Below are 22,103 nucleotides of genomic sequence, written 5' to 3' on the forward strand. Positions count from 1 at the left end.
GTGAAAAACAGACACGTATTCCTTTACTTTCCCACTGATATTTGCCGGGTTATGTCACAAAATAAAAAAGAGAATGAGAAGATCAGAAATTAGACTTCCCCCATATCATGGAAAAAATAGAATAAAAATTATTTCAATACCCAAATCAGAAAAAATAAATTCAGCTCTTTAAACCGCATGTGTGAGAAAAGCTCCAAAAATATGCCGATTGTGAATGAGGGTAAATGCCCTAGTGCCTGAGCTAAATGTTGATTGATCTATGCAATTGCTTGCGTCTGTCATGATCCAGGATGGGGTTTTGTCTTTGTCTCATCCTGATCAGACAGGGGTTAATTGCTTCTGCCTCTCTCTGGCAGAGGGCGGTTATTTAGTTGCCAATCCACCTAGCTCTGGTGTCAGTTATACTCCTGCCCTCAGCTGAGTTAGTTGACCCCTTGTGTGCCTGTGCCTTTTGCCTGATATCTTGTTGCTTGTTTGGTTTTGACCCGGTCCGTCTCTTCATTGTGAGTTTGTCTGCTGTCTTGGTACCGTGTACTATCTTGCTTGGTTTTTGAATCTTTCATTGTCCCTTGACCAGAGCATTCTCTCTGACTCTCCTTTGTCTATCTCATCTCCTGCTTCTCCCAGCAGTGCATAACTCTCTGGGGCTCTGGGGTTTGGCTCCGCCCCTGACACTCCCCGGGAGTCACATGTTTAAGGTCCTGTATGTTTGAATAGTTCTCTTTGCCACAACCTCACCACTCCTCCGGGATTCCTGATTGCTTGGCCTTGTGTTCTGTCACCCCAGCTCAGGACATCCGCACGGACCAGTCTGTAAGTGCTGTGCAGGGTGCATGACAGTGTCTTTTTCTCTTTAAGAGGTGAGGTGCAGGTTTTATTGATACCGCTTTGATAAATGCAATTTTTTTATAGGTTTTTATTTCATTTTTTGGGCAGATCACAAAAAACTATATTTAACTAGTTTGGACTTTTACAGACATGGCAATACCAATTAGGATGCAGTCAGATGGCCATTTAAATCGAACAAAGATTGGAACCCAATGCATGGACTGGCTGGCGGCTCTCCCGACCCGAGTGAAACAGAGTGTATTTATATGCAACTATCATGCTCAGGTCAGGAAAGCCGCCGGACAGTCCATGCATTATGTTCTGATCTCGATCCGATTTATTCAGCCGTCTGACTGCGCCCCTATTGTAATTTTATTTTGCTTTTTTTCATTACTTATTTATTTAAAATATATTACTTTGTAGCATTTTATATTTATGACAATACTATACTTTTATATTTCAGTGTTTTATCCTTTGCTCTTGTAAAAAGCCTTGCATGTGAGTAACCCTGGCTGCTATGACAATCCATCGCCTCTCTGTAATCACACTGCAAGTGGACCGATGGAATGTAAAGGAGCCACCCCTCTTTGTGTAACCATTTAGATGTTGTGGACACTATTGAAAAAGTAAAATAATATGGAGAAATTAATGTAATTTCATACCAATGCACATAGTGCTTTGAGAGCAGGTTCATCGAATCCAGACTTCTCCTACATGTTAAAAGAAAAAGTTACAAAGATACGAAATTATGCCACACAATAATCAGAAACTCTTATAATTGATAAACACAAAACATTTCTTTCAGTTAGCAAGTCATCACCAGTCCCTGGTAGCTGCATTCTCACGCTCAGCTTTGTTTGTTCCGGCTGGCTTGATGAGCTTTCACATCACTGACTTCACCGCTCACCAAAGAATTTGGATCATCATGGGAGATGGGCATTAATGGAACAGAAAAGTGGATATTACTTTAATCTGAAATGGGTAAAAGAGGGTTGGGGAGTGTTTATTTCAATTAAAGGATGCATTTTCATTTTTGGGGATCTTGGGCTAGGGGATGGCATATTTTTTGCACTCTTAGCTGAAATTTTATTGACACAATTTTGGGGTAGTCTTGATCGTCTGTTATTACCGTACTTTTTATTGCAATGTTATGGTGGCCAAAAAAACGTTAATTCTGGCTTTTCAATTTTTTTCTCGCTATGTCATTTAACGCTGGAAGTAATTTACTTTATATTTTGATATATAGGACATGTCTGAACATGGCGATACTGTCAAGGGAGTTTCAGTCTTCCAATTAGAAATCGTCCAGACCTGAATAACTAAGATGCTTCTTTATTGGACATGCCGGCATGGAGAGAGAGTGACAGTCACACCAAGTGTGGGCCGTCCTCTGTCTAACTCAATACATATTCTTAAGAGTTTAAATAGCAAAACCCAAAGGGTGTTGAAACATATTGCGTTTGCAGAATAGTAAATACAATTTGCTTAGCATTGGGCTATCCTTATCTCTGTTACCAGAGAAGCAAAGGTTTGACTTTTATTTTGTACGTTAGATAAGTTTTGCAACCTAAGCACTACACCCATGTATTACATCAGCTGAAAAGAGTGACTAGGGATAATAATGGCAGAATCATGTACGGTATATACTGTGTATATACACACACATACACATATGTATATAGATATATAGATACATACATATATATATATACATATACACATGCACATAAAAGAAAGAACTTTATTACAATTATTATAACAGATACAAATATGTGTATTTTTAATTTTTTTTAAATTGTTTTATTTTGAATAGGGCAAAAAGGTGTTTTGAACTTTTGTGTTTTTTAATTTTTTAAATATTTTTTAAAACTCTTTTCAACTTTTTACTGGCTTCAATAGTCCCTCCCCTTGAACTGAATCCCTCTTATGTGTAGTATAAATCATGATCTCCTATGAACGCCAACCACAGGAAATTTACAATGGCAGGCACAGGGGTCTTTCGTAGCCCTCCAGCTGTCATAATAACACATCGGTGCCCCATGATCACATGACATGGGAGCCAATGGGCTTCTGCCTGGCGCATGTTAAAAGCCACTGTCATAGATTCATAGCAGCATTTAAGTTAACAGCCAAGATCCACCCGTGGCTGTTAGAGGTACATGACAGCTTATAAGATCAGTTGTCATGTACAAGGAAAGATGCAAGCTCAGCATCGGAGCCTGTATCAAATGAAGGACACGATCTTGGATGTACATATACATTAAGGTTGTGAAGGGATTAACTAACAAAATATCAAAACTTCATATAACTATATGACAGGAGTTTTGATCGAAGGTGGACTATGTAATCACCAACAATTGATAAAACAATCAAAGCACTTAGCTGGATGCTGTGGTCCTTCATTTCTAATAGGATTGTCCAACTTTACACAGAGAGAAGAGTTGGCTTAATACAGGTTAAGGCCTCTCTTTTACTTGTGTATAAAATCGGCAAGTAAAATGTGATAAAAAAATCGCATTGCACTTTTACCGATGTTATTAAATGAGTCAGTGTTTATCTGCGAGTTTTTCCTCAGCTGTAATCGGATGAGACTCGCCAATGTAAAGGCCTCGTCTCACATAACAAGATCGTTAGCGAGATCGCTGAAACATCACCGATTTTGTGACGCAACAGCGACCTCACCAGCAATCTCGTGTGACACATAGCGGCGACCGCCCCCCCGCTGGATATCGCTGATCGTGCTTGAATGTCCTAGGCCATTTTTTGTTCGCTGGTGTCCCGCTGGCCAGCATCCATCGCTGTGTTTGATGCCGATGAGCGACCTCATTGGCGACGCAGAACTCATGGACGCATGCGTGAGTCGTCAGAATAGCTGCTGTGTGACAAGGTCCCAACAACCGCCGAGGTCGTTATACGGATCGCCGGATCGTTGCTGCGTCGTTGAAGAGATCTGTCTGTTTGATGGCTTACTAGCAACCATGTAGCGACGCACCAGCGATCCTTACCAGGTCGTATCGCTGTCGGGATTGCTGGAGCGTCGCTAAGTGTTATGGTACCCTAAGTCCCACCAAAGACAACATCTGCAAGGAGTTTGTATGTTCGCCCTGTGTTGTATTGGTATGACATAACTGTTGTTCAGAGCCGCCAGGCCTCGTGCAGCACAGCAGGACCCAGAGTAGCTGCTGATAGAGCCTATGGAGCTTTGTTCTAGGGAAAGTGTTGGGGCATGTTTTTTCAAATAAAGTATTTTTTGTGCGTGTTTTTATTTTTGATTACTAAGTTAGTAATGAGGTTGTCTGATGGACACCTCTCCAGTACTAACCTCAGTGCTTGATGGCAGCTTTGATTTTTGATTAATCACAGATGACATCAACTGCAACTACCATTACCCATATTGCTCTCCACCAAGGCAATCTGGAAGAACTGGGAAAAGTGCCAGAATTGGCGCCTCTAATGTGGGCAGCTGCGGGCTTGTATTTTTAGACTGGGAAGAGCCCAAAAACCAGGGACCTTCCCAGCCTGATAGTATAAGTTCACAGCTGTCTCCTTTACCTTTTCTGGTTATCAAAAATAGGGGGTGAGCAACCCAGACAGATATCATATGCAAGCTAGTTGACAAAAAAAAATCACACACTCGCATGACATAGAGAGTGGCATACGCAGGACACTCACATAACACTCATCCAACTTTTCAGGATGAACATCTTTTTTTATACACAGATGTGAGTGAGGCCTAATAGAAAGTCTTTGACTGGTCACCTATTTCTCTGACGAAAGTGAACACCTCATCTTTATGGACTGACTTCACTTCAGTCAGGTTGGTGATGGAGTTTGCCTATATTGTGTCTTTATATTGCAATATTTTGATGTTTTTCATGTAAAGAAGCTCTTGAAAGCAATTTTTTGTGCCAGTAATTACTGTTGAAGTGCACACACTGGCAGAAAGAAAGATATAAAATATGGTGCATTACTTAAAGAGAACCTGATAGCTGATAAATGCTGCCTGATCTGTGTGCAGCATGTATCAGGCTCTTGCTGTATGACTGTAACGTTGCAGCATTTCATAGGAAATGTACTTCAAAAATCGCTGTGGACCCAGCTGTTTTGGAAACTTGTCAAACAGACGGGTCCCCGGCATTCTCTCTACACTCACTACCTTGGATTAACAGGTTTCCACCTGTACATGCATGTAGGAGACCTATCACTCTGGGGCAGCGGGCGGGGAGAAGCTGCCCACCTGTCCAACTAGCCTTCTGCACGGCTTAGTGCCCGGCAGATTGTAAAGGTCATCTTCATGTAGCTTATTTCAAGATTTTACTGGCAAATAAATTGTTTTTTCTTTAATCCTAAAAACTACAACAAATACTAGTGATGGTCAGAGCAGTGTTACAAATGTATGTGTGCACATAATTTATATATCATGTAATGACTTACCAAGATAAGACGTAAGGTCTCAAGAAGATTGGAAACTGTAATTGCAACAGGCTCTGCAAGATTTTCCTAAAACCACATTATTAATAGCTTTGTTTGATTTGCAGAAAATTATAAGAATAAGGTCTATTTCATTCACATTTTGTGTCAAGGGATCAGTAGAGGTGGGTATTGCTTTTTTTAATTTTTAATTTTTGCCAAAAAATTATCACTTTTTTTAAAGGGATTTTCTGGTTTTAGTTAAATACTTACTGCATACATAAAAAAAAAATATGACTTTTCCTAAATGAAATAGATTTCTATAATGTTAGTTCCTACACATTTCCAATATGTTAGTTTGCAGCGAGTCAATTAATGGACACTCATTTACATACACAGCAAAACTGAAACCGGTACTCTAGACCATAAAAAACATCTGTATTATGCTTGTCAGGCCACGTTCACACATTCAGTATTTTACATCAGTATTTGTAAGCCAAAACCAGGAGTGGGTGATAACTCCAGAAGAGGTGACGTGTTTCTATTATACTTTTCCTCCGATTGTGCCACTCCAGTGTACAATAATTTAGAATTTATTCGTCACTCATAGTATTTTTCTAAAAGGAGTCGTCATACCCTTTCCAACAGATTTACTATAATTTACACCAGAAATTGGCATAAGTTTGACACCTCCCGAAGAAGAGCAAAACGCACGTTGGGGCAGAGGGACCTCACTTCATTCACCAGGCATGTGCAATACAAGTATAGTTTAATTTTAGCGTTATTATACCTTTTCCTTGTTTGACCGGGGTATTGCACCCATGGTTGTGTCTGACAGGAGCTCAATCCTGATCGTACTAATAGGACAGAGACACACTGCGGTATTTTTTGTCCGAGAATCGCACTGTAAAACTCGCACTGGCCGTTGGCTCTCCTGACCTGAGCTTGACAGCTGCATAGTAATCCATCATGCTGTCATGCTCAGGTCAGGAGAGGTGCCGGCCAGTCCGTGCAGTGCGATGCAATTATCGCAGGAGAAATACGCCAGTGAGTCCCTGCCCATAGGCTGATGCACTGATCCTCCTAGTAGTATGCTTACACTGATTCCTAATTTTTGACTGGAGACATATAGGAGTTTACAAAAAGTATTTGCACCTTACAAAGTGACTCCATTCTCGCCTTCTTATTTATTTTTTGGCATCAATTGTAGTTTTTGGACCAGATCCTTTTCTAACCTGGCATGCTGTTGCGGTCTTGTGACATACTTTCAAAATAATGTTATTCACTTTTTCATGTAATTTTGTTTTACAGCCAATTCATGATTTGCAGAATTTATTTACTGTATGTTTGATCCCCATGAGATACTGTGAATAGAGTCCCTCTTTTTTAGCCCTGCACCTTTCTTTGTTATTGTGTTCTGTTATGAAAATACATTTTTAACATTATTATTAATAAAATATTTTTATTCTTGAACTTAATGTAATTCTTTTTTTACTTTGGTCACAATCTCGTGGTAAAGTTTGTGACAGTTATGTAAATCTCTAGATTTGATTTTTTGGCCATGTATCAGCATCTTACCCCAGCTGGCTTTTTATCAACATTGGTGGAAAGATCATGGAACCCAGCATATTCCATATCCTTAAAGGGGCTTCGAGACACAGGGCTGACTTTGGAGGAATAGTTTTTTTTTATTATTTGAGGATGGGAAATTTTGCATTTAAGAAGGAATTGTCCCTCTCATTCATAAATGCAGTTATTGAATCATGTACATCTCTTCCATCAATTTCAACTTCAAATGATGAAAATACAATCTTTATTTTGCTGACTACTTAACTAGCAAATATTTGACTAATAGAGACATATTTACCAAGGCATCAATGTCCAGGATATTAGACGCTGCACAAGTAATTTTTTCCTGTAAAGTGTTCATAAAAAAAAATATGTTTATAGTGTAAGGAAGTTATACAAAAACAATGCATTGCATTACAAAAATTGGTCTAGGAAATATAAAAAAAAGTTTTGAAAAGTTGTGAATATATAGTATATCACATTTTTTTTACTGTTGAATAATTTACCAAAACTTCTTTTAATTCCTGATAAAGAGCTTTCCAATTTTCATCATTCAGGTTATCAATCTGATCATTATTCAGTTCTTGCTGGAACACAAGATAAAGATTGCAAGAAATATTATTTCTGTTTGTAGTACCTGGACTATGAATACAATTCTGTAATAATGCTCTAAAAGTTATACATTGGAATAGTCTTTACTCTCTGAAGACTGAGGTTGGTTGTTTTGGGCATTGATGACGAGAATTTTTGTTATCAGTGGCGTAACTACAAAGTTATGGGCCCCGGTGCAAACTTTCAAATGGCCCCCCCACGCCAAAATACACACACATCTCCACTCCGTACACCTCTTACACACACGGCTCAGCTCTGTACACCTCGTACACACATGGCTCCACTTCGCACACCTCGTACACATGCGGCTCCGCTCCGTACACCTTGTACACACACAGCTCCACTTCGTACACCTTGTACACACACAGCTCTGCTCCATACACCTCTTACACACACGGCTCCGCTCCGTACGCCTCATACACACATGCTTCCGCTCCGTACACCTTGTACACACACGGCTCCTCTCCGTTCACCTCGTACACACACGCTCCTCTCCGTTCACCTCGTACACACACGGCTCCACTCTGTACACCTGGTACACACACGGCTCTGCTCTGTACACCTCGTACACGCGGCTCCGCTCCGTACACCTCGCACACACGCTGTCACGATCCATTTTTGGATCTGTGTCAGTTTGGGCTGCTCTGATATAAACTTTTTTCCTTTCAGGCCTTTGGGGGTTAATATCAGTTTTTGCCCCCGGTGGCCGCTGGTGTTACTGCATTATGATTAATTATCTATGCAGGTGGGTGCCTGTTGTGAGTTCATTCTCTGGTTCACCAGTTTTGAGTTCTCCTTCCAGACTCCCTCTGGTGGTAACGGGAGGTAGTGAGGCTGATTTGATTGGTGGAGATCTGCCACCTGAGAATGAGGATGACGATTGGATCTCAGGAGTCTCAGATTGGATTTAAGACAGCCGACACCCTATTCAGTTGCTGGTGATTCCTTCTGCTTGTCAGGTCTTGGTTCTCAGCTCTGTTCCAGTCAGCTCAAGCTAAGTTTCTCTGTTAATGTTCACACTTGATTTTGTTGTTCTATTCAGTTTTTTGTGTGGTCAGCCAGCCCCGGCTTGGGCTGTGCTGAATTTCCACTCTTATTTATCTGTGTTTGCCAATTTGCTTTTTGTCCCTTATTAGATTGGCCTCTTTTTGCTCTGTCTCAGAATATTTCAGAGTGCCGATATAGTGGGAGAAGTCTAGTGACTTCAGGGTTAATTTTGTTATCAGAAGTGTTGGACATTATTTTGTAGGGTTTTGGGCAGATTGCAGACAGTGTCTGTCCTTTCCTCTCCTTTCTAGTTAGTTTGGGCCCCATCGTTTGCTCAGCCTATTTTCCTACCTGTGTTTGTGTTTTCATCTTGTTTCACTGTCAATACATGTGTGGGGGCTGTCTATTCCTTTGGGGTCTGCTCTGGGGCAGTTAGTTTTCCCTTTTCTTGCTTTAGGCTTATTTAGTCCTCCGGCCATGATGAGGCGTCTAGGTTCATCGTAGGCACGCTCCACGGCTGCTGCTAGTTGTGTGGTAGGATCAGGGATCTTCAATCTGCATAGTTACCAACCTCCCTGGTTTTTCTGGGCTTAGCATGTTTAGGTTTTTTCCTCCTTGGTGACCCATTCATAACAGAATCACCAGCCATACCGCAGATTCTAGGGTACTCAAAAGCAGGAAAAAGTTGTTAAAAAAAGTGTCAGAATTTTTTTTATATATATATATATTTTTTCCTCTTTTTTTCTCTGAGGATGTAGGAGGATTTTTTTTTCATTTTCCTAATGGAGATTAAGCAATTGTCTGATCGTGTGGAGCAGCTGGCTGCTGAACGCAGGGAATTTCCACCTACCTCATTCAGTCACATGCTGCTGAACCTAAGATCCCAACTCCTGATGTGTTTTCTGGGGATCGGTCTAAATTTCTCAATTTTAAGAATAATTGTAAATTATTTCTGGCCTTGAAACCTAACTCATCAGGGAGCTCTGTGCAGCAGGTTAAAATTGTCATCTCCTTGCTGCGTGGTGATCCCCAGGATTGGACTTTTTCTCTGACACGTGAAAATCCTATTCTGACTAATGTGGATGCATTTTTTCAAGCCTTGGGGTTGTTGTATGATGAACCTAATGCTGTTGATCAAGCTGAGAGAACCCTGTTGGCATTAAACCAGGGTCAGGATTCTGCAGAGATATACTGTCAAAAATTCCGAAAGTGGGCGGTCCTTACTACATGGAATGATAGTGCATTGGCAGCTCTCTTTCGGAAGGGTTTATCAGAGACCGTAAAAGATGTTATGGTGGGATTTCCTGTTCCCTCTGGTCTGGATGATTCTATGTCATTAGCCATTCAAGTTGATCGGTGTTTATGTGAACGCAAAACTACACGGGAGGCGCTGCCACCTTTTGAACAAGCGTCTGAACCTATGCAATGTGATGGGAGTTTAGAAGGCGTAATAAGCTGTGTTGTTTCTGTGGAGATGCCTCTCATACTATTTCTGTCTGCCCTAAACGAGAGATACATTTTGCACACACATTTGCTGTGGGCAGCGTACAACCTAAGTTCCTTTTGGCAATTACTCTGATCTGCTCCTTATCCACGTTTTCCACTAAGGCTTTTGTGGATTCAGGAGCAGCGTTAAATCTGATGGATTTGGACTTTGCTAAACGTTGTGGTTTTTTCATGACACCTCTGCGGACGCCTATTCCTTTGAGGGGTATTGATGCTACTCCTTTGGCGGAGAATAAACCTCAGTTTTGGACCCAGGTGACAATGCGAGTTGCCCCAGACCACCAAGAAAATTGTAAATTTTTGGTGCTGCATAATTTGCATGATACTATTGTTCTGGGTTTTCCTTGGTTGCAAACTCATAATCCAGTTTTGGATTGGAAATCTGGGTCTGTGGTGAGTTGGGGTTGTCAGTGTGTTCTTAGGGACGCTCCTGTTTTCTCCACCTCTCCTCAGTCTCATGATATTCCTGATTATCTAGCCTATTTTTCTGATGTATTTAGTGAGAGCAAGTCTGCGTCTTTGCCTCCTCATAGGAGTTATGACTGTGCAATTGAGTTGATGCCTGGGTGTAAATTTCCCAAGGGTCGGCTTTTCAACTTATCAGTACCCGAACATGATGCTATGCGATCCTAGATTAAGGAGTCATTGGAGAAGGGTCATATTAGACCATCCTCGTCACCTTTAGGTGCTGGGGTTTTTTTTGTGGCCAAGAAAGATGGTTCATTAAGACCGTGTATTGATTATCGTTCCCTTAACAAGATGACGGTTAAATATCAGTACCCATTACCTCTGATGTCTGATTTATTCTCCAGAGTTAAGAGTGCCTGCTGGTTTACTAAGCTTGACCTCAGGGGGCGTATAATCTTATTCTCATCAAGCACGGGGATGAATGGAAGACGGCGTTTAATACTCCAGAGGGACATTTCGAGTACCTGGTGATGCCTTTTGGGCTCACTAATGCCCCTTCTGTCTTCCAGTCCATTATGAATGATATTTTCCACGACCTTGTGGATAAGTTTTTGATCATCTATCTGGATGATATTTTGATCTTTTCTAATGATTGGGATTCTCATGTGGAACATGTCCGGACTGTGTTCCGGATTTTGAGGGAGAATTCCCTGTTTGTTAAGGGATCGAAATGCCTCTTTGGTGTACAGAGGAATTCATTTTTGGGATTTATCTTATCTCCATCGACTATTGAAATGGACCCGGCCAAGGTAAAAGCCATTTATGATTGGGTTCAGCCTACTTCTTTGACGGCCCTCCAGAAGTTTTTGGGTTTTGCTAATTTTTATCGTAAATTTATAGGTAATTTTTCTGGTATTGTCAAACCACTGACTGATCTGACCAAGAAGGGCGCTGATGTGCTGAATTGGTCTCCTGAGGCTATCTCAGCATTTCAGGAGCTTAAGCAGAGATTTACTTCAGCTCCAGTTTTACGGCAACCTGATGTCTCCCTTCCATTTCAGGTGGAGGTAGATGCTTCTGAGATTGGTGCAGGAGCTGTTTTGTCCCAAAAAGACCCTTTGACTTCTAAGATGAATCCCTGTGCCTTCTTTTCTCGCAATTTCTCCCCTTCTGAACGCAACTATGACGTGGGGAATCGGGAATTGTTGGCCATGAAGTGGGCATTTGAGGAGTGGAGACATTGGTTGGAGGAAGCTAGACGTCAAGTTGTGGTCCTCACCGATCACAAGAATTTGATTTATCTGGAGTCAGCCAAACGCTTGAATCCTAGACAGGCTAGATGGGCCTTGTTTTTCACGCATTTTAATTTTGTGGTCTCTTTTCTTCCGGGCACTAAGAATGTTAAGGCAGACGCCCTTTCTAGGAGTTTCTTTGCCGATTCTCTTAGTGTGACCGAGCCTACTACCATCCTAGGTGAGGGGGTAGTTCTTTCTGCCATTTCGCCCGATTTGAGACGTGCCCTGTAGGAATTTCAGGAGGATAAACCTGAGCGTTGCCCTATGGGAAAATTGTATGTTCCTGACCAATGGAGAAAGAGAGTGATGTCTGAAATTCATTGCTCCACATTGGCTGGTCATCCAGGTATTTTTGGTACCAGAGATTTGGTGAGTCGGTCCTTTTGGTGGCCTGCCTTATCTCGTGACGTCAGGAATTTTGTACAGTCCTGTGGGACTTGTTCTCGGTCTAAACCCTGTTCTCGTTCTAGTGGGTTGCTGATGCCCCTGCCGGTGCCCAAGAGGCCATGGACCCATATCTCGATGGGTTTTATTTCTGATCTTCCTGTCTCTCAGAAAATGACTGTTATCTGGGTGATTTGTGATAGATTTTTGAAGATGGTCCATCTTGTACCACTCCCAATGTTGCCATCTTCCGCTGAGTTAGTGCCCTTGTTTTTACAACAGGTGGTTCGGTTACATGGGATTCCTGAAAACATTGTGTCCGACAGAGGAGTCCAGTTTGTTTCCAGATTCTGGAGAGCCTTTTGTTCCAATCTGGGAATTCAGTTATCCTTCTCCTCCGCGTTTCATCCCCAGACCAATGGATAGACTGAGAGAACAAACCAGACCTTGGAGTCTTATTTGAGATGTTTTATATCTGCTGATCAGGATGATTGGGTCTCATTTTTGCCCTTGGCCGAATTTGCACTGAACAATAGAGCTAGTTTTGCCATTTTGATGTCACCCTTTTTCTGTAATTTTGGGTTTCATCCTCGATTCTCTTCAAGGCAAGTGGAATCTTCGTCCTGCCCAGGTGTGGACACTGTGGTTAAGAGAAGGCAGCAGATATGGGACTAAGTAGTGGATAAGTTGTCACTCTCTCAGGAAAAGGCCCAGCGATTTTCCAACCGGCACAGGACCATTGGTCCCCGGTTTAAAGTGGGTGATATGGTTTGATTGTCGACTAAGAATATTCCTATGATGGTTGTATCTCCTAAATTTAAGCCGAGATTTATTGGTCCTTATAAGATTTTGGAAATTCTTAATCCTGTTTTGTTTCGATTGACTCTTCCAGTTACGTTCAAGATCCATAACGTATTTCACAAATCTCTGTTGAAGAGGTTTGCTGAGCCAGTGGTTCCTATGGCAGCACCTCCTGACCCTGTGTTGGTTGAAGGCAATGTGGAATATGAGGTAGAGAAAATATTAGATTCTCGTTTGGTTAGACGGAGACTCCAGTATTTGGTCAAATGGAAGGGTTATGGTCAGGAGGATAATTCTTGGGTCTCTGCCTCCGATATTCATGCCAATAGATTGGTTTGTGCTTTTTACCGGGCCCATCCTGATTGGCCTAGTAGCATGGATGAGGGTTCAGTGACCCCTCCTCAAGGGGGGGGTACTGTTGTGAGTTCATTCTCTGGTTCACCAGTTGTGAGTTCTCCTTCCAGACTCCCTCTGGTGGTAACGGGAGGTAGTGAGGCTGATTTGATCGGTGGAGATCTGCCTCCTGAGAATGAGGATGACGATTGGATCTCAGGAGTCTCAGATTGGATTTAAGACAGCCGACGCCCTATTCAGTTGCTGGTGATTCCTTCTGCTTGTCAGGTCTTGGTTCTCAGCTCTGTTCCAGTCAGCTCAAGCTAAGTTTCTCTGTTAATGTTCACACTTGATTTTGTTGTTCTATTCAGTTTTTTGTGTGGTCAGCCAGCACCAGCTTGGGCTGTGCTGAATTTCCACTCTTATTTATCTGTTTGCCAATTTGCTTTTTTACCCTTATTAGATTGGCCTCTTTTTGCTCTGTCTCAGAATATTTCAGAGTGCTGATTTAGTGGGAGAAGTCTAGTGACTTCAGGGTTAATTTTGTTATCAGAAGTGTTGGACATTATTTTGTAGGGTTTTGGGCAGATTGCAGACAGTGTCTGTCCTTTCCTCTCCTTTCTAGTTAGTTTGGGCCCCATCGTTTGCTCAGCCTATTTTCCTACCTGTGTTTGTGTTTTCATCTTGTTTCACTGTCAATACATGTGTGGGGGCTGTCTATTCCTTTGGGGTCTGCTCTGGGGCAGTTAGTTCTCCCTTTTCTTGCTTTAGGCTTATTTAGTCCTCCAGCCATGATGAGGCGTCTAGGTTCATTGTAGGCACGCTCCACGGCTGCTGCTAGTTGTGTGGTAGGATCAGGGATCTGGAATCTGCATAGTTACCAACTATTTTTCTGGGCTTAAAATGTTTAGGTTTTTTCCTCCTCGGTGACCCATTCATAACAGGTGCCACTCCCACCTCCCTTTAAAAGGCCACCTGGTGCTGCAGTTCTCTGTTGATGAGGGTCTTTCCTCTTTGGAGACCAACCAAGCTGGAGTCAGGAGCTGGCTGTGTGCGGTGAACTTCAGCTATAACCTCCATCTGATACCTTACTCTGCTGCTCGGAGCAGAGAAAGCTAAGTTTGCTCTTTAGTTTATTTAACCCTTAGGTGTCACTCGTATCTTTCCTTGTGTGTTATTGATGCAATACACTTTTTCCCTGTCTCACCTTCTGGGGAGGGGGTGGGGGGTTTAGCTCAGGGCTAAACAGGAGATAGGGACATGTCGGAGACTTGGGCCTCACTACCATTAAGTGTACCCCCAAGTTAAGAAAAGTCAGGGCACCCCCTTTAGCCTGAGGAGCAGTTCAGGGGCCCTGGTTCCCCGTCCCCTGTTTTCCACTACTGCCCCGTGACACACGGCAGCTCCGCTCCATACACATCGTACACATACGGCTCCACTCCGTACACCTCCTACACACACAGCTCCGCTCTGTCCAAAATTGTACACACACATCTCTGCTATATCCACACTGTAAACTCCTCCTAACCCCACACATAAACTTTACTTCATCCAGCACCATGACAACCAGCACAGCAGAGTCCTGCAGACATGGAGGCCCCTGATCATGTGACCCCTGACTCCTCCCCTCCTGTGACCTCATCACAGGTCCTATGTGCACATTGGAGAAAACAGCCTAGCGATGGACTGCTGTCAGTGCTGTGGGTCTCTGCGGGAGGGCGAGGATGGGGTGCATGGGGGGGCATGATGGCTCAGTGCAGTGTGGGACGTGGGTGAGGGGGTCAAAAATGAGACTGTCCCACGAGAATTGGGACGATTGGGAGATATGCCTCCTGGGCCCCTGATCCCCCCAGGCCTGGTCACAGTGGCGACTCCTGCAACCGTGGTAGTTATGCTCCTGGTTATTATATTTAAGTTTAAAGGGTTTTCCCCACAAACAAACTACATTTTAATAGATCATGGAATAATAATAATTTACACAATTGGATGTGTTTAATATTGTTCCTGTGCTGAGATAATCTTATACATGTGCCCCTGCTGTTTACTGTGTAATGGCTGTGTCTGACCATACAAGAACATGGTCTGATGATGCCACATCTCCTGGGCAGGAGGGAAGTGAAATAGTACACAGATATTACAGCACAGGATCACAGCTGATTCTTTCTGTGAGGTAAGACTTTTTTGTGTGAGGTAAAACATTGTTTTTAACAGACAGGGAATTGTTTTACTTCACATTGTGGAACTTATTTGTATTCCAAGATCTATTTATTACAATGTACTTTGTTCAAGAGACTTCTTTAAAGATTTTTTTCACATATAGATCTCTTTTTGTTTGAAATTAGGAAGAATGGTAAGAGACATGATTTCTTCTCTTTTGTATGCTTTCTTTTAAAAGGAATCTGTCAGCAGGATTTCATACTAGCCCCCAAACATGTAACATTGTAACATAGTTATTAAGGTTGAAGGGAGACTTTAAGTCCATCTAGTTCAACCCATATCCTGCCCTAACTTGCCCTAACATGTTGATCCAGAGGAAGGCAAAAAAACCCCATGTGGCAAACAGTAAGCTCCACATTGGGGAAAAAAATTATTTCACAGACAAGTCCAGCAATACCTTTACATTCCTGATAAATCAGCATTTGAACATATATGCAAATGCTGCTGAAGAGACATAAAATATTTGAAGTCTCTGTCACTTTGGTTCCTTTCCCCTTCCTGCGCTGCCTCCTTCTGCCTGACAGACATGGTGTGATGTGACTTCAGGCAATGGAGTTTTCAGTCAAGCAGAAGGTGGTGGCGCTGCGCGGGAAGTAGAGCAGGAGTGGCAAAGGCTTCAGATCTACCATAGCTCTTCTGTCTCATTTGCATATTCATATAAATGCCTATTTCTCAGTAACAGAGGAACGGGCTGACCATGTAAAGGTATTGCTGGACTTGTCTTTGAAAGACATGTTTATACAAATAATTTGGGGTGTGAAATCCTGCTGACAGATTCCTTTTAAGGCGTCCCTTTTTCTGATGTTAGGAAACTTTTTGAAAATCTTGGACAATTCCTTTATTTAGTTAATGACATGAAGTCTATGGCTGCAAAACCTCATGCACAGACTTTTTATGGCAGCACAACAAATTCTTATGAGATCGCAGTACTGACTTTTGCTGTCAAAGAGGGAAACCATTACTACTGTATTATTGCAAAGCAGGGAGGATAATACTGCAAATACTGCAAAGTAGCTGCTGACAATATTTCTGCAGAAAGTCAGAAATGTATCCCCACAAATGCAAAAAAAATGACAGTATTCTTTTACTCTTTCCGTTGGGATCTGAGAACGTTTTTTTTCCTTAAAATTATATAAATGCAAAAATTATACTGTTAGAACCTTGTCTCTGTGACTCATATATATGTATATATTGAAAGCATATACTTGCCAGTAGAATATCATGCTTGCAGATTATCATAGCCAATCTTAAAAGAAGTAACTGGGACTTCTATTTAAAAATAAAAATAAAATAAATTAGTAATCAAATGCAGCCTTTGCATTGTTACTATTAAACAGTCTATTAGTGTAAAGTAACCTACAAAAAAAAGTAGAATCCACCAAAAGTAGAAATTATATTATAATTACATTTACGGCTCTCTTACATTGCTATGTATTGTTTTATCTGCTTGCTCTCGGCCCAATGTTATACTATGGGGCAGTGCAGATCTACGAATATTTTCTAATGCCAATTTGGCATAAGAAAACAAATGCAGCATGCTGCGAGTGCATCCGAGAATCGAATCGGATGCACCCATACAAGTCTATGGATGCGTGTGAAACACTGGACTGCATTCGAATGTCATCTGAGTGCAGTCTGGTTGCCACAGACACCGGCAATGGAGAAGATGGAAAAATTGCTTATTCATGCCATAGAATGGGATTACAATGCACTGAAACTTCAGTGTCATTTGCATAACTGGCCCCAACTCTCTCGCATGAGAGAATTGTTGGCCATGTGACCGAACCCTTAAGCTAGTTTCACAATAGCGTATGGAGGAGCTGCGGAGGGCTGCGGACTTCCTCAGTGAAGCTCCGCCCATGGCCCACCTCCTCCGGTCAGCTCCGCCTGCGTACCCTATCTTTAGCATTGGTTATGCAGGCCGTGTCGATGTATGTGGATGCCTCCGCCTGTGTCTTTTTGATGGTGCAGTGATCTGCGCCGAACGCAACGTGTTGCATTTTGTTGCGGTCGCCGCACCCTCAAAAAGATGCATGTGGAGGCATCCGCATACATCGGCATGGCCTGCATACCCAATGCTAAATATAGGGTACGCAGGCCGCATGCTGACGGAGGCGGAGCTGACCGGAGGAGGCGCAGAAGTGGGCGGAGCTTCACGGAGGAAGTCCACAGCCGTCCGCAGCTCCTCCATATGCTAGTGTGAAACTAGCTTTAAAATAAAAGGTTCATGTCAGTGGGATACATGTTATAGAAATTACCAGAGAAATATAAATGACATTAAATTTGACATTTCTGTATTTTCTCTCCATAGTGCCTACCTCTAGCATTCATAAAGCACATGTTCTTTCACTAATCTCTATATATAAAAATGAATGTATGTATGTATGTGTGTTTCACCAACCAATCACAAAGCATCTTTCATTTCACCAGAGCTGTTCAAAAGAAGCTCAGCTGTGATTGGTTGCTATGATCAACAGTTTTCCTTGCAACCAATCACTAAGCATCTCTCATTTCACCAGAGCTGGTTAAAAGTAGCTGAGCTGTGATTGGTTGCTATGAGCAAGTTTTCCCACTCGAGGACACCTCAGCAGACACTGACATGGTGGGAGAAATCTAGCATCCCCAAGAACATACGCTCCCAGCCATCGTCTGCCCCCAGAAAGGAGCACAGAGCACATAACAGAAATGAATCCCCCCCTCCCATGTGGTATCATTAAGTGACACACATGAATGTAGGAAAGTGCACATATTAAATGTCATGTGGATTTAATATTTTCTCACAGATACTTTTATGCATTATTGATGTGTTACTGTGCTCTGATGCTGTGAGTTTTTTTTAAAGTGCTACTTTCCCCATAATTCACCTGAATATACCCATATATCACGTAATGCTTTTCCCATAACAATTCATTAAATATGATACTATACTGCATACAGATGCTGTACATCCATGAGCAACTCAGCCGGACAAATTACAAGTTGACGGTGCATGAAAATGTGTGTGAAGGTTTCTCTAGTGTACTAATGTATAAGGTTTGTGCCTGTCCATTGGTGAAAAGCATGACTGTGATATTTATGGTGGCAGATAAGTGAGAAAATCAGCCTGATCAGTAGAAAACCTGGGATCTTAGTGAACCATGTTTCTGTGCAATTTCACTATTCTACTTTTACTGGCTTTGATGGGATGATGTGGGATATTAGGGGTAGTTGTCCGGTGGCTCTGGCTGACAGGACGATGTGGATATTAGGGGTAGTAGTCCGGTAGCTCTGGCTGACGGGATGTTGTGGGATATTAGGGGTAGTAGTCCGGTGGCTCTGGCTGACGGCATGATGTGGGATATTATAGTGAATGTGGCTATGTGGAGTTGGCGGGGCTATAGACTCACCTTTATATATATATATATATATATATATATCTATATATATAATCATTATAATTTGTTATAACTAACAGTAGTTACTTACTATGCCCGGGTAGCGCCCGGCTCTTCAGCTAGTATATAATATATTACAATACTATAGTCAGTGTTTGCATAGGTTTTATCGTAGTTTCAGTTACTTATGCTACTAATATGACAGATAAACATAGTAGCTGATTGAGCACAAATATGTAACATATTTCATATAAAACCAAAATGATACTGAACCGTCAGAGCCTCGATTAGACAGGTATTCAATAGATCTGCAATATTTGGGAGATCTGCAGTGAAAAGCAGAGGAAATATGAAGACACAAGGAAGGACACAGCTGAACAATAATCTGTAACGTTATATCATATAATAAAACTGAACTTCATTTTTGCAATACATTTTTAAAGGATTTTAGTTTAGTGTAATTACCACCGATTTCTCCAAGGTCTCTGAGATTACCACCTACTCCAACTACACCAAGAGCATCACTGCAGCTGCTGACAGCCAGCACTAAAAACGCAACAGCGACCTTCATCATGACTGGATCCTAAATCTGTTCAGTCCTTAAAGACTTGAAGGAAAAAGGATCTCAGTTTATATTCGTTTGCACTGACCTTATGATGGAACACACGTAGATCATAAAGTTTGTTCCGGAATTGTCACTTGGCAGCATGTAAGTAAACAGCGTAGATTTGCCAGGGACTGTGTCATCATCTATAAGATGAAAATATTAGCTAGAGAGGGTACACTGTCAATCATTGTCTTCAAAGATGAGCACATGGATTGTAGTACAAAGAAATCTACTCAAATTCTTGGATTTTGAGAAACACTAGTTAATACTGAACTTACTTTTAAAGAGTTTGTCAAGTTTAAGAAGATTAAACCTGTAAGGGGGTGAGATAGAATTACCTCCTTGCTTCCCTTCCTCTAATTGTTCTCAGTGTGTAGATATATATAAATATATATATATATATATACTAGCTATGAACTGGTTCTACGCCCGAGTGGCGAGCATTTTTACTGGTATATGGTCTCCTATACTGGTATGCATGGCACCCGTCATCCCTATCCTGGTATACATGGCACCCCTCATCCCTATACTGGTATGCATGGTCCCCTCATCCCTATCTTGCTATGCATGGCCCCGTCATCCCTATAATGGTATGCATGGCCCTCTCATCCCTATTCCGGTATGTATGGTCCCCTCACCCCCCCAAATCCTGATATGCATGGCACATCATTCCACATCCTGGTATACAAGGTCCCCTCACCCCCCAATCCTGGTATGCATGGTACCCCCTTATCGCTATCCTGGTATGCATGGTACCCCCTCATCCCTGTGCTGGTATGTATGGTCCCCTCACCCCCCAATCCTGGTATGCATGGTTGCATCACCTCCCAATCCTGGTATAATGATCTCCTCATCCCCCAATCCAGTTATGCATGGTCCCCTCACCCCCAATCCTGGTATGCATGGTCCCTTCAAACCCAAATCCTGGTATGCATGGTCCCCTCACCCCCCAATCCTGGTATGCATGGTATCCCCTCATCCCTATCGTAGGATGTATGGCACTCCCTCACTCCCTCACCCCCAATCCTGGTATGCATGGTCCCCTCATCCCTAATCCTGATATACATGGCACCCCCTCACCCCCAATCTTGGTATGCATGGTACCCCTTACCCCCCTGTCCTGGTATGCATAGTATCCCTCATCTCCCAATCCTGGTATGCATGGCACCCTCACCCCCCAATCCTGGAATGCATGGTCCCCTCACCCCCCTATCCTGGTATGCATGGTCCCCTCACCCTTCTATCCTGGTATGCATGGTCCTCTCACCCTATCCTGGTATGCATGGTCCTCTCACCCTCCTTTCCTGGTATGCATGGTCCCCACACCCCTATCCTGGTATGCATGCTACCGCTCACCGCCCTATCCTGATGTGCATGGTTCCCTCACCCCCAATCCTGGTATGCATGGCCCTCTCACACCCCTATCCTGGTATGCATGCTACCCCTCACTCCCAATCCTGGTATGCTTGGTCCCCTCACCCACCAATCCTGGTATGCATGGCCCCTCACCCCGCTATCCTGATATGCATGGTCCTCTCACCCCCTTTCCTGGTATGCATGGTCCTCTCACCCCCCAATCCTAGCATGCATGGTCCCCTCATCCCCCAATCCTGGTATGCTTGGTCCCCTCACCCTCCAATTCTCATAAGCACGGTCCTCTCACCCCTCAATCCTGGTATGCATGGTCCTCTCACCCCCAATCCTGGTATGCATGGTTCTCTCAGCTCCCAATCCTGGTATGCATGCTACCCCTTACCCCCCCAATCCTGGTATGCATGGTCCTCTCACCCCCAATGCTGGTATGCATGGTCCTCTCACCCCCCCAATCCTGGTATGCATGGTCCTCTCACCCCTAATCCTGGTATGCATGCTACCCCCACCCCCAATCCTGGTATGCATGGTCCTCTCACCCCCCAATTCTGGTGTGCATGGTTTTCTCACCCCCCTATCCTGATATGCATGGTCCTCTTACCCCCTTATCCTGGAAAGCATGGTCCTCTAACCCCCCAATCCTGGTATGCATGGTCCCCCCATCCCCCAATCCTGGCATGCATGGTCCCCTCACCCCCCAATTCTGGTAAGCATGGTCCTCTCACCTCCCAATCCTGGTATGCATGATCCTCTCAGCTCCCAATCCTGGTATGCATGCTACCCCTTACCCCCCAATCCTGGTATGCATGCTACCCCTTACCCCTCAATCCTGGTATGCATGGTCCTCTCTCCCCGAAATCCTGGTATGCATGGTCCTTTCACCCCCCCAATCCTGGTAAGCATGGTCCCCTCATCCCTCAATCCTGGTATGCAGGTCCCCTCACCCCCCAATTCAGGTAAGCATAGTCCTCTCACCACCCAATCCTGGTATGCATGGTCCTCTCACCCCCAATTCTGGTATGCATGGTTCTCTCAGCTCCCAATCCTGGTATGCATGCTACCCCTTACCCCCAATCCTGGTATGCATGCTACCCCTTACCCCCCAATCCTGGTATGCATGGTCCTCTCACCCCCCAATCCTGGTATGCATGGTCCTCTCACCCCCTTTCCTGGTATGCATGGTCCTCTCACCCCCCAATCCTGGTATGCATGGTCCTCTCACCCCTAATCCTGGTATGCATGCTGCCCCTTACCCCCAATCCTGGTATGCATGGTCCTCTCACCCCCCAATCCTGGTATGCATGGTCCTCTCACCCCCTTTCCTGGTATGCATGGTCCTCTCACCCCCCAATCCTGGTATGCATGGTCCTCTCACCCCTAATCCTGGTATGCATGCTACCC

General features: G+C 43.3%; 1 protein-coding gene across 2 annotated transcripts in view; it reads right to left on the reverse strand.

The window, feature by feature from the left end:
- LOC141096970 (ranaspumin-like) overlaps positions 1–19,324 on the reverse strand; it is a 75,585-nt gene extending 56,261 nt beyond the window's left edge. For both annotated transcript variants that reach the window (XM_073587513.1, XM_073544698.1), the window contains exons 1-7: positions 19,190–19,324; positions 18,998–19,050; positions 16,560–16,619; positions 7,314–7,394; positions 7,106–7,153; positions 5,263–5,328; positions 1,491–1,538 (exon numbers count right to left, since the gene is read on the reverse strand). In XM_073587513.1, coding sequence (XP_073443614.1) covers positions 1,491–1,538; positions 5,263–5,328; positions 7,106–7,153; positions 7,314–7,394; positions 16,560–16,619; positions 18,998–19,050; positions 19,190–19,298 — 465 coding nt within the window. In that variant the 5' untranslated portion in view covers positions 19,299–19,324. The remainder of the gene's footprint in view (positions 1–1,490; positions 1,539–5,262; positions 5,329–7,105; positions 7,154–7,313; positions 7,395–16,559; positions 16,620–18,997; positions 19,051–19,189) is intronic.
- Positions 19,325–22,103: the final 2,779 nt, after the last annotated feature.

This window comes from Dendrobates tinctorius, unplaced genomic scaffold (assembly GCF_039654945.1).
Source record: "Dendrobates tinctorius isolate UK_male_01 unplaced genomic scaffold, ASM3965494v1 ptg000001l, whole genome shotgun sequence".
Classification (NCBI taxonomy): Eukaryota; Metazoa; Chordata; class Amphibia; order Anura; family Dendrobatidae; genus Dendrobates; species Dendrobates tinctorius.